The 12,650-nt window shown below is 46.5% G+C and overlaps 1 protein-coding gene across 1 annotated transcript in view; it reads left to right on the top strand.

The window, feature by feature from the left end:
• The window catches only part of LOC311226326 (double-strand break repair protein MRE11-like), a gene marked incomplete at its 3' end in the record, with an annotated part of 67,695 nt that overhangs the window by 3,780 nt on the left and 51,265 nt on the right, over nucleotides 1-12,650 (top strand). The window contains exons 4-7 of the mRNA XM_084311748.1: nucleotides 3,141-3,301; nucleotides 3,424-3,511; nucleotides 7,313-7,454; nucleotides 9,159-9,273. Of these exons, the coding sequence (XP_084167874.1) occupies nucleotides 3,141-3,301; nucleotides 3,424-3,511; nucleotides 7,313-7,454; nucleotides 9,159-9,273 (506 nt within the window). The remainder of the gene's footprint in view (nucleotides 1-3,140; nucleotides 3,302-3,423; nucleotides 3,512-7,312; nucleotides 7,455-9,158; nucleotides 9,274-12,650) is intronic.

Raw genomic sequence — 12,650 nt, 5'->3', positions numbered from 1 at the left:
GGAACATTTATAAAATAAAAAGTAGTTCACAAAAAAGACTATCATCTGTAGACCTACTGTGAAATAAAACCCTGAACTATGCAGCTCTATTTTAGAGTCCTTCCCTTATTTGTGGAAAATCTATCAAATAAAAAGTAAATTTTTCCTTGTTCGCAAATTTCGCACCACATATCAGGCATACAGGTAACCCTTTTGTTGACTAAATATCTTAGTTGATGAAATATTTTTTTATTTCAGTGTCACAGTATGACATCGATCTCCAAAATAAGAAAAAAATTGGCCAGGGAGCCGCAGCTGATTGGCTAAAGAGCCGCAGGTTGCCGACCCCTGCCCTAGACCGACCAGTGGGGGGCACATGTGAGCAACAACCAGGAAGGGGAGGGGGGAATTGGCATAATGACTAAATTGGGATGGGAGAAAATCAGAGAAAAACAGGAGGAGAAAAAGTGGATAATATACAATATTCAAAACAATGAGGTAGAAAGGTAGTGCAAATCTTTTTAGTAAGAAATAAATTACATGGCGTAGTGTTAAAAGTGTTTAAACTAAGTGAATGTTAAAGGTGGATGTTTAAAGTGAGTCTGTGCAGTGCATGTGTATGTTGTGTGCAATTAGTGTAGAATGGGTGAGATGCGTCAGGACTTAAGCCCTGGACCCGAACCAAACCTCATCATTCCTCGTTTGCTCTCGCTCTCCTGGTGATGATTCTTCTCTCTCCTCCCTCCTTCTCCTCTCTCCCCCCTCCTAACCTCTCCTCTCTCTTCCCTCCTCTCTCCTCCTTCTCTTCCCTCTCTCTCTCCCCTCCTAACCTCTCCTCTCTTCCCTCCTCTCTCCTCCTTCTCTTCCCTCTCTCTCCCCTCCTAACCTCTCCTCTCTTCCCTCCTCCCTCCCTCCTCTCTCTCCTCTCTCCTCCCTCCTTCTCCTCTCTCCCCCCTCCTAACCTCTCCTCCCTCTCCCTCCCCTCTCCTCCCTCTCTCTCCCCTCCTAACCTCTCCTCCCTCTCCTCTCTCTTCCCTCCTCCCTCCTCCCTCTCTCCTTCCTCCTCCCTCCTCTCTCTTCCCTCCCCTCTCTCTCTTCCCTCTCTCTCCTCTCTTCCCTCTTCCCTCTCCTCTCTCTTCCTTCCTCTCCCACCTCCCTCTTCCCCCTCCTCCCTCTCTCCTTCCTCCTCCCTCCTCCCCCTCCTCTCTTCCCTCCTCCTCCCTCTCCCTCCTCTCTCCTCCTTCTCCTCCCTCTCTCTCCCCTCCTAACCCCTCCCTCTCCTCCCTCCTCTCTTCCCTCCCTTCTCTCTCCTCCCTCTCTCTCACCTCCTAACCTCTCCTCTCTCTTCCCTCCTCTCTTCCCTCCCTTCTCTCTCTTCCATCTCTCCTCTCTTCCCTCCTACCTCTCCTCTCCTCTCTTCCTTCCTCTCCCTCCTCCCTCTTCCCCCTCTCTCTCTCCTCTTCTCTCTCCTCCCTCTCTTCCCTACCCCCTCTCTCTCCCTCTCTCTCCCCTCCTTCCTCTCCCCTCTCCTCTTCTCTCTACTCCCCCCTCTCCTTCCTCTCCTCTCCTCCCCCCTCTCTCTCTCCCCTCTCTCTCCCCCCTCTCCTCTCCTTCCTCTCCTCCTTCTCTTCCCTCTCTCTCTCCCCTCCTAACCTCTCCTCTCTTCCCTCCTCCCTCCCTCCTCTCTCTCATCTCTCCTCCCTCCTTCTCCTCTCTCCCCCCTCCTAACCTCTCCTCCCTCTCCCTCCTCTCTCCTCCTTCTCCCTCTCCTCCCTCTCTCTCCCCTCCTAACCTCTCCTCCCTCTCCTCTCTCTTCCCTCCTCCCTCTCTCCTTCCTCCTCCCTCCTCTCTCTTCCCTCCCCTCTCTCTCTTCCCTCTCTCTCCTCTCTTCCCTCCTACCTCTCCTCTCTCTTCCTTCCTCTCCCACCTCCCTCTTCCCCCTCCTCCCTCTCTCCTTCCTCCTCCCTCTTCCCCCTCCTCTCTTCCCTCCTCCTCCCTCTCCCTCCTCTCTCCTCCTTCTCCTCCCTCTCTCTCCCCTCCTAACCCCTCCCTCTCCTCCCTCCTCTCTCCCCTCCCTTCTCTCTCCTCCCTCTCTCTCACCTCCTAACCTCCTCTCTCTTCCCTCCTCTCTTCCCTCCATTCTCTCTCTTCCCTCTCTCCTCTCTTCCCTCCTACCTCTCCTATCTTCCTTCCTCTCCCTCCTCCCTCTTCCCCCTCTCTCCTCTCTCCTCTTCTCTCTCCTCCCTCTCTTCCCTACCCCCTCTCTCTCCCTCTCTCTCTCTCCTCTCCTTCCTCTCCCCTCTCCTCTTCTCTCTACTCCCCCCTCTCCTTCCTCTCCTCTCCTCCCCCCTCTCTCTCTCTCCCCTCTCTCCCCCCTCTCCTCTCCTTCCTCTCCTCTCCTCCCCCCTCCTCTCCTCCCTCTCTCTCTCCTCTCCTCCCCTCTCTCCCTCTCCTCCCCCCTCCTCTCTCTCCTCTCCTCTCTCCTCTCTTCCCCCCTCTCCTCTCCTCTCTCTCCCCCCTCTCCTCTCTCCTCTCCTCTCCTCCCCCTCTCTCCCCTCTCCTCTCCTCCCCCTCCTCTCCTCCCCCTCCTCCCTCTCTCCTCTCCTCCCCCTCCCCCCTCCTCTCTCTCCTCCATCTCTCCTCCTCTCTCCTCTCCTCCCCCCTCTCCTCTCCCCCCTCTCCTCTCCTCCCCCCTCCTGTCCTCCCTCTCCTCTCTCCTCTCCTCCCCCTCTCTCTCCCCCCTCTCCTCCCCCCTCCTCTCTCTCCCCTCTCCTCTCCTTCCTCTCTCCTCTCCTCCCCCTCTCTCTCCCCCTCTCTCTCCTTCCCCTCTCCTCTCCTCCCCCCTCCTCTCCTCCCTCTCCTCCCCTCCTCTCTCCTTCCTCTCTCCTCTCTCTCCCCCCCTTCTCTCCTCCCCCCTCCTCTCTCCCCCCCTCTCTCCCCCCTCTCCTCTCCTTCCTCTCTCCTCTCCTCCCCCTCTCTCTCCCCCCTCTCTCTCCTTCCCCTCTCCTCTCCTCCCCCCTCCTCTCCTCCCTCTCCTCCCCTCCTCTCTCCTTCCTCTCTCCTCTCTCCCCCCTCTCCTCTCCTCCCCCCTCCTCTCTTCCCCCCTCTCTCCCCCCTCCCCTCTCCTCTCCTCTCTCATCCCTCTCCTCCCTCTCCTCCAGGTGGACTTTATCCTCCTGGGAGGAGATCTGTTCCATGAGAACAAGCCGTCTCGGCGCTGCCTGCACACCAGCATCACGCTGCTCAGACAATACTGCATGGGAGACACGCCCATCCTGTTCAACATCCTGAGCGACCAGGCCGTCAACTTCAGCACCAGCAAGTCAGTCTGCCTCCCCCGACCCCGTGAGCAGCGTCCATGAAGGTGTTCTCCTCCATGTTGGATCAATGTTCATCCAGGTGTGTGTGTGTGTCTGTATGTGTGTGTGTGTGTGTGTCTTGCAGGTTCCCCTGGGTGAACTACCAGGATAACAACCTCAACATCTCCATCCCCGTGTTCAGTGTTCACGGTAACCACGACGACCCGACTGGGGTAAGCAGCCCCCCCCCCCTCACCTCCCGTCGACGGGATGTCTTCAGCCAGTGGTTCTCAAACTACTTCTGTCGCCCCCCCCCCTCGCCCCCTCACACACAAAATAGTCGTGAAATCTGGGCCAAGTTTAAATGGATTGAAATAACATCAATATTATTTCTTTCAAATTGCACAAAAGACTTAACAATAACACTACATCAGTAACAATAACCAAAAACGGTGTGGAAATATTATGAAATGTGCAATCCCTTTGGCTAGAACAATAACATACAGAACAATGCAGGTCAATAGACACTCAAGGCGGCTTTTTCACAGCGAAATCTCACCAAGAGAAGCTTCGTGGTATTTTTCCTTGACTTGGTTTCTGGTTTATTGACGTTACCGTCACACTTGTTTTTGTTTTTCCGAAGCGTCGCTTGTCTTCCTTTTTCAGGGATGTGATTTCTCCGCTTTTAACCGGATTTCCGGTTTTTCAGACCTAAAATCGTGATGAAAAAATATTAATAATAAAAAAATATATATATATTAAATTTTTTTATTTTCATCCGTCCAGCCTGACGTTATCATTGGGAATGGCTCTGAGCTCGAAAAGGGCAAATACCGCCCCCTATCGTCTCCCGGATGGTAGGGATGGGTACCGAATTCGGTACTTTTGAGGTACCGAACCGAAACACGTCGGTACTACCGAGTATCGATTCAAGTGAGATAGAGATTTTTTTTAAATCTTTTTAAATTATATATTTTTTTTAATCTGGTGGTTCTAATTTTTTTACCTTTTTTCTTTTCATGTCAACGTTCACACGCACAATATATGCTTACCTAGGATTTGACTTGATTCAACAACAAAGCAGTCGGAGCAATGGCAAGCCGAAAACTGTCGAAATTGTAGTTATTTGAAGTTTGAATTTTTTTTCACGACTGAGGTAGGTAAATAAAATTTCTTGAGACTAAAGTACAGAAAAAAGGTACCGTTGGGTACCGGTATCGATTCACAGGTACCGGTACCGTATCGGTTCAAATGTGAAAGGTACCCATCCCTACCGGATGGTAATGCACATCATTGGATTGGATTGAGTGAAAAAGTGCATCAGAGAAAAACTCCGGTCCAGGGTCTGTTACCAGATTCACTGGCGAGGCTCGGAGCAGCTTTCGATTATGCGTTTCGGACTATAACGTTGGATCAATAAACGCGATCAATATTTGGAATGGCGATCAGGAATTGGATTCATCTTTTTGCAGAACATCTGATCTGAGGTCAAGGAATCTGTTACCAGTTTTGGGTTAATCAGAGTTGTTTTTCACAGCGTTCACAACGTGTGTGTGTGTGGCGTTAGGCGCTGAGCGCGGCGCGAATAAATTATTTTTCAGCCCGCTTTTGTATCGTGCATAAGAACACAAATACTCTCGATAATCTAGCGTTTATTTGAAAACGATTCATAAATCAGCCGGAAAATGACAACGTGTTTTGTGTATTCCAGTAAATGGCTATTATCGTGGAAATTTTTTTTCTTTCTAGAAATCTCCAAAACTATACTCGTATTCAAAACGGTATAAAACGGAAATGTACTGATGAAAAAACTATCCGTTTCATACATGTTGACTGCAAGCAAGTCATTGATAAGCGACGGGTGTATTAGACACATAGCCATCATTTAAGATATAGTTTAATCGCTCGCAAATGTGCTCGTCCTCCCATTGATTAACGTGCTGGCATCCAAGCGATAAATCGTCATATCCGGCTGGCAACCAATGTGTTGAGGCGCAATCACATCCCTGCTTTTTGTCCCTGTCAAAATTTCTCTCCACTCTGTTCACCTACTGGGGACGACAGTGGCTCGGGAGGTAGAGCAGTCGTCTGGTAATCCGGAGCTTCCTGGTTCGATTCCCGCTCCTCCCGGGCAGCGTGTTGAAGTGTCCTTGAGCAAGACACTTAACCCCTAATTAGGGCTGCCGCCGATTACCGCATTTACCGCGGTATCGCTGTTACTCACGCCCACCGCAGCGTTTAACTGAATACCGCATCACCGCTGTTTTTTTATAATAATACTCTCAACCAAAACAATGCAACGGATTTTGTGCGGTAAGGAAAAAATCAATACCGCGGCAGCCCTACCCCTAATTGCTCCTGATGAGTAGCAGGTTGGCACCTTGCATGGTTGCCTCCGACGTCGGTGTGTGAATGGGTCAAATGTGAGGAACAAATTGTAAAGCGCTTTGGATAAAAGCTGTTGTATAAATGCAGCCATTTACCATTTATGAGCTGAACCCACTCTGTTCACTACTGACACCGTGAGCTGAGCCCACTCTGTTCACTACTGACACACTGTGAGCTGAGCTGAACCCACTCTGTTCACTACTGACACACTGTGAGCTGAACCCACTCTGTTCACTACTGACACACTGTGAGCTGAGCTGAACCCACTCTGTTCACTACTGACACACTGTGAGCTGAGCCCACTCTGTTCACTACTGACACACTGTGAGCTGAGCCCACTCTGTTCACTACTGACACACTGTGAGCTGAGCTGAACCCACTCTGTTCACTACTGACACACTGTGAGCTGAACCCACTCTGTTCACTACTGACACACTGTGAGCTGAACCCACTCTGTTCACTACTGACACACTGTGAGCTGAACCCACTCTGTTCACTACTGACACACTGTGAGCTGAACCCACTCTGTTCACTACTGACACACTGTGAGCTGAACCCACTCTGTTCACTACTGACACACTGTGAGCTGAACCCACTCTGTTCACTACTGACACACTGTGAGCTGAGCCCACTCTGTTCACTACTGACACTGAGCTGAGCTGAACCCACTCTGTTCACTACTGACACTGAGCTGAGCTGAACCCACTCTGTTCACTACTGACACTGAGCTGAGCTGAACCCACTCTGTTCACTACTGACACTGAGCTGAGCTGAACCCACTCTGTTCACTACTGACACTGAGCTGAGCTGAACCCACTCTGTTCACTACTGACACACTGTGAGCTGAACCCACTCTGTTCACTACTGACACACTGAGCTGAGCCCACTCTGTTCACTACTGACACACTGAGCTGAGCCCACTCTGTTCACTACTGACACACTGTGAGCTGAACCCACTCTGTTCACTACTGACACACTGTGAGCTGAACCCACTCTGTTCACTACTGACACACTGTGAGCTGAACCCACTCTGTTCACTACTGACACACTGTGAGCTGAGCCCACTCTGTTCACTACTGACACTGAGCTGAGCCCACTCTGTTCACTACTGACCAGGGCTGTCACTTTAACAAAAAAATCGAATTCGATATTCTTTGCAAAATTGTAGACAAGTTCTAATTAGATTTTCAATGTAAACATAATTTTTTTATATATATATATATATATATATATATATATATATATATATATATATATATATATATATATATATATATATATATATAATTCTTTTTTTATACTTAAAAAAAAATAAAGTAAGCTATTTTCAACGTTTTGGCCACTTTTTCTTTTACCATGGTATGTCTGGTTATTATTGTATTGTGTTTTGTTTGTTTTGAATAAAAGGAGGAAAAATAATAATAATAATAAAAAAAAAATTATTCGAATTTCTCCCTTCAAGTTTGAATCTCCCCCCCCCCCCCCCGCCCCCTCCCCTCCGTCGTGCCTCTGCGTCCCCCACTTTGAGAAACACTGGTCCAAGGGCACACGCGCGTCGTCCACCTGCACGCTCACATACATGTGTCTTGTTTGTGCCTGCGTGTTTCTGTGTGTAATGCCCCCCCTGCTCCTCTTCTCTCTTCAAGGCCGAAAGTCTGTGTGCATTGGATCTGCTGAGCTCCTCCGGTCTCGTCAATCACTTTGGTCGCAGCCAATCGGTGGAGAGGATCGAGATAAGTCCCATCCTGATGCAGAAAGGAACCACCAAACTCGCCTTATATGGCCTGGGTGGGTGTGTCTACTAGCCTTATATGGCCTGGGTGGGTGTGTCTGGAAGAGAGACTCAGTTCTCAGGGCTGTAACCGTGTGGAACAACTCACCAAATTTGGTGTTGGAATGTAATGCGTTATTGCAGGTCTTTGAGTAACATTGTGGAAATGCCATCTGACGGCAGTAGATATTAGTGGTGGGACTCGATTAAAATCTTTTATCGAATTAATTGGAGACTTTATAGTTAATTAATCGAAATGAATCACATTTTAATCGCATATCAATATTTGATGCGAAAAGCAAAATGTTTCAATGAAAAAAAAAATTGAGAAAAAAACACTAAAAACTAGGGATGTCTGATATTATCGGCCGATATCGGCATTAAAATGTGATATCGGAAAATATCGGTATCTGTTTTCATTTTTTTTCTTTCTATAACCTTTATTTACTCAGGCAAGCAAGTAAGAACAAATTCTGATTTTATTTATTGTCAAAAGTATGCATAATGTGTTGTGTTAATTCCACAACAAGAGATATGTAATGTTAATTACCTGAAATTATTCCGTTTTTTGGGGGAGGAAACCCTGCATATATCGGTATCGGTTGATATCGGTATCGGAAATTAAGAGTTGGACAATATCGGTATATCGGTATCGGTAAAAAAGCCAATATCGAGCATCCCTAATTCAAAATATAGAAGCAGGCAGTTAGTTGGAATAAGCCTAATGACTTAAAATGGAGATAAATTGTAAAAGGATAAAAAAAAAAGGAATTGCTGTTTTTTTTACGAGGAACTACATTGTGACTCACGTTCTGCCAATGATGTTATTTCACTCGTTCCAACACAGATTCAGATTCAGATGACTTTTATTCACCATATTGTACAAAGGTACAAATGCAACGTGAGTTGACATTACAGTGCATGATTTTTTTTCCACAAATAGGAATAAACATAATAATAAATAAATAAGTGCAAAACGGGACAGAACAGTGAGACGACAATAAGACGGTAAAGTGCCGTGGTGGGGGACATGGATACAGTGCAGCACAGTGATACGCTTGTTCCAATACAGATACATTTATTTCAATATAAAATAGGGATGCTCGATATTGGCTTTTTTACCGATACCGATATACCGATATTGTCCAACTCTTAATTTCCAATACCGATATCAACCGATACCGATATATTCAGGGTTTCCCCCCCCAAAAAACTGAATAATTTCAGGTAATTAACATTTCATATCTCTTGTTGTGGAATTAACACAACATTATGCATACTTTTGACAATAAATAAAAAATCAGAATTTGTTCTTACTTGCTTGCCTGAGTAAATAAAGGTTAAATAAATGTTAATTTTTTTTTTTTTTTATTTTTTAATACCGATATTTTCCGATATCACATTTTAATGCCGATATCGGCCGATAAAATCGGACATTCCTAATATAAATACATTTGTTTCAATACAAATAAGTTTGTTTCAATATAAATAAGTTTGTTTCAACATAAATAAGTTTGTTTCAACATAAATAAGTTTGTTTCAATACATACTGCTATGATAACATGTCCGACCCAATGTCACGGCTTTTCTTACGCAAGTAACGCAGAAGTTATTATTGTTGACCTGCTGCCCATTTCACCTGCTCTGTTCCTAAAGTCATCTGAACTTTAAGCTAAGGTTGTAATTTAAATAACAACTTTGTGTGTGTACGTGTACTGTAGGCTCTATCCCTGACGAGCGTCTGTACCGGATGTTTGTCAACAAGCAGGTGACCATGCTGCGACCCAAAGAAGACCAAGACCAGTGGTTCAACCTCTTCACCCTCCACCAGAACAGGTGTGTGTGTGTGTGTGTGTGTGTGTGTGTGTGTGTGTGTGACCTCTTCACCCTCCACCAGAACAGGTGTGTGTGTGTGTGTGACCTCTTCACCCTCCACCAGAACAGGTGTGTGTGACCTCTTCACCCTCCACCAGAACAGGTGTGTGTGTGTGACCTCTTCACCCTCCACCAGAACAGGTGTGTGTGTGTGTGACCTCTTCACCCTCCACCAGAACAGGTGTGTGTGTGTGTGACCTCTTCACCCTCCACCAGAACAGGTTTGTGTGTGTGTGACCTCTTCACCCTCCACCAGAACAGGTGTGTGTGTGTGTGTGACCTCTTCACCCTCCACCAGAACAGGTGTGTGTGTGTGTGTGTGTGTGACCTCTTCACCCTCCACCAGAACAGGTGTGTGTGTGAACCTCTTCACCCTCCACCAGAACAGGTGTGTGTGTGTGTGTGAACCTCTTCACCCTCCACCAGAACAGGTGTGTGTGTGACCTCTTCACCCTCCACCAGAACAGGTGTGTGTGTGACCTCTTCACCCTCCACCAGAACAGGTGTGTGTGTGACCTCTTCACCCTCCACCAGAACAGGTGTGTGTGTGACCTCTTCACCCTCCACCAGAACAGGTGTGTGTGTGTGAACCTCTTCACCCTCCACCAGAACAGGTGTGTGTGTGTGTGTGACCTCTTCACCCTCCACCAGAACAGGTGTGTGTGTGTGTGTGTGACCTCTTCACCCTCCACCAGAACAGGTGTGTGTGTGTGTGACCTCTTCACCCTCCACCAGAACAGGTGTGTGTGTGTGACCTCTTCACCCTCCACCAGAACAGGTGTGTGTGTGTGACCTCTTCACCCTCCACCAGAACAGGTGAGTGTGTGTGATGGAGATAGAGAGAGAGAGAGGGGGAGAGAGAGAATAGTTATTTTTGGCAGTGGGTTCAGGTGAGGTCAGTCACATGAACGTCATGCTGTATTCACTATAGTCTCTGGTTGGGTTCCATGGGAACAGCTGGAGGTAACCTATAGGGAGGTGTAGTCTGACTGGTCCCGCCCCCGTATAGGGATTTATCATTGATTGGGAAAATTGTTTAAGCATTTTTGGTTGAAATAAAATTCTCCAATTATTTAAATTTTTTTTACGATTAATTGCGAATATTTTCATGTTGAGCTATAGATTGTGGATGAATACGCACATAAAGGTACACCATGCAAATGTTCATGCTTGATTTGTTTTAAACGAGACGATTGAGGGTGCTTTCACACCAGAGCTGTTTGGTCCGGACTATCGGACCAGAGTTCGTTTCCTCGGATAGTCCGCTTTTTTTGGGGTGGTGTGAATGCTCAGTCGAACTCTGGTGCGGACCAAACACGCAAACTCTGGTCCGCGTGAAAACATAGGTCTCGGTTCGCTTCATCGGACCAAACGCAAGACCAAATATAGGAAGTGACCTGATAAACTGTGCATCTTGGGTAGAAGGAAACAAAACAGCGCGCATTCACTGCAAAACAGGCACGCGGTAAACATGTCTCGTGGACAGACGTGGGCGAATGACGAGGTGAAAGCCCTGATAGAAATATGGGCAGAAGACCAAATTAAACAGCAAGTTGTTTAGCGAGAGGATGGTGGTAACGGGCTTCAATAGAACAATGGATCAATGCCACGTCAAAATAAAAAAAACTGTCAGCAATATATTAATAAATAAGCAGAGAATTAAATTAGATGTCCCTAACATTTGTGTTTTTAATTAGCATAGCCTAAATAAATATGAATTCAAGAAGTTAAACACTGAATTAACGACACATATTTATTAACAGGCTGAAAGTTAAAACGAATAACAGGCTGAAAAAACAATTAGACTATTTAATATAGGCTAAACACAGTCAAATATAGGCTAAGCGGTGCGTAAAAGGCAACTTTGGCTATAGCCTTCTAAAACTATTGAATAGGCTAAACTTCGTTTTAACTTCTTCAATTCATATTTCTTTAGTTTGCAATAATGCAACTGCAAGCCAATGTTCCGAGACATATTACATTTAATTTGTTAGGCTATTTGAATACACCGTTAGCCCTAAATGGTGGATTCAAATAGCCTAACAATTACAAATATATAAATATGTCTCGGAACATTGGCTTGCAGTTGCATCATTGCAAACTAAAGAAATGTGAATTAAAGAAGTTAAAACGAATAACAGGCTGAAAAAACAATTAGCCTATTTAAAGTCTGTGACTTGCTTCGAAAAAGTGGGAGTTCGGGGGACGAGAAAGACGAGTTCCCTTGGTATGATGACCTGGACGTTATACTTGGCACAAGACCCACATCCAACCCGAAACATATCGTTGAGTCTTTCGAAGACGAGACCCATCAGACGGCATCACCGCCACCGCCACCGACTGAAAACTGTGACGCCTCCGCTGATCTGGAGTCTGTATTTCTGTGTGTCTAGTACAGTGTTTCTCTCTTCACTTCACGCCAGAGCTCTTTAGCCCTGCCCCAGATGGAAACATTAACCCAGGCAAACTTGTAGTCCAGAGGGCTCGCAGTAACACACACACACACACGCACGCACGCGCACACACACGTTAGGGCTCGCAGTCGCACACACATTCCCACTCTCTATTGTGTCCAATAGACGAGCGCCCTTTTCGACCGTGTGACATTGTTCAGAAAGTTTTGTGCGCTTGACAAATTGCAATGTGAATGCAGACCGAACCAAATGGAGAATGCAACAATGTTGCAACTTCACCCCCCGAATCGCACAGAGTCCACCAAAACTATGTGTGAAAGCGCCCTTAGAAATGGGCAATGGGGAATTACATGGTGATTTACTGCACATTGTAACTGAGCTAGCACTCTGCCTCTTTCACTAAATTGAACACATGTTCAATGTTAGCTTGCTAGCTAATGTTGCGCAATGTTGCTAACCTGTGTTGCTAACATTAGCTCTAGGGCTGACCTTCGAAGCTTTTTTTGGCAATCGAAGCTTTCAACACGGATAATCTCCACATGCTTGTTGGAGAGAGGTGGAGTCGAGGCGCCGCTTACTTTCGTTTCATTGGAAGGGAGGCGCAAGATTTGAGGCAACAAATTCGTCTTTTTTTTTAAACTTCGATTTTCTTTTTCTTTTTGTTCGAAGCTTGTGCCATCGAACGAAGCTTCGAAGTATTTAAGACGGCCCTAGTTAGCTCGCTCGCTAATCGGTCGACCGTAATGCACATTCACCACCATTGGCTACTATAAATGTCACGACGATCAAAAGTCCCTCCCTAGCATACCTGTTTTTACAGGACACGCTTAAATATGTGGAATCAAATAGCATTCTGCTAGCCGTTTCATGCGTACGTGAAAGGCGCTATATAAATTCAAGCCATTATTATATTATTATTATTAT

Source organism: Notolepis coatsorum, assembly GCF_963971535.1.
Source record: "Notolepis coatsorum genome assembly, chromosome: 1".
Classification (NCBI taxonomy): domain Eukaryota; kingdom Metazoa; phylum Chordata; class Actinopteri; order Aulopiformes; family Paralepididae; genus Notolepis; species Notolepis coatsorum.
Note: the sequence above shows the minus strand (reverse complement) of the source record. Positions and strands in the feature narration are given on the sequence as shown.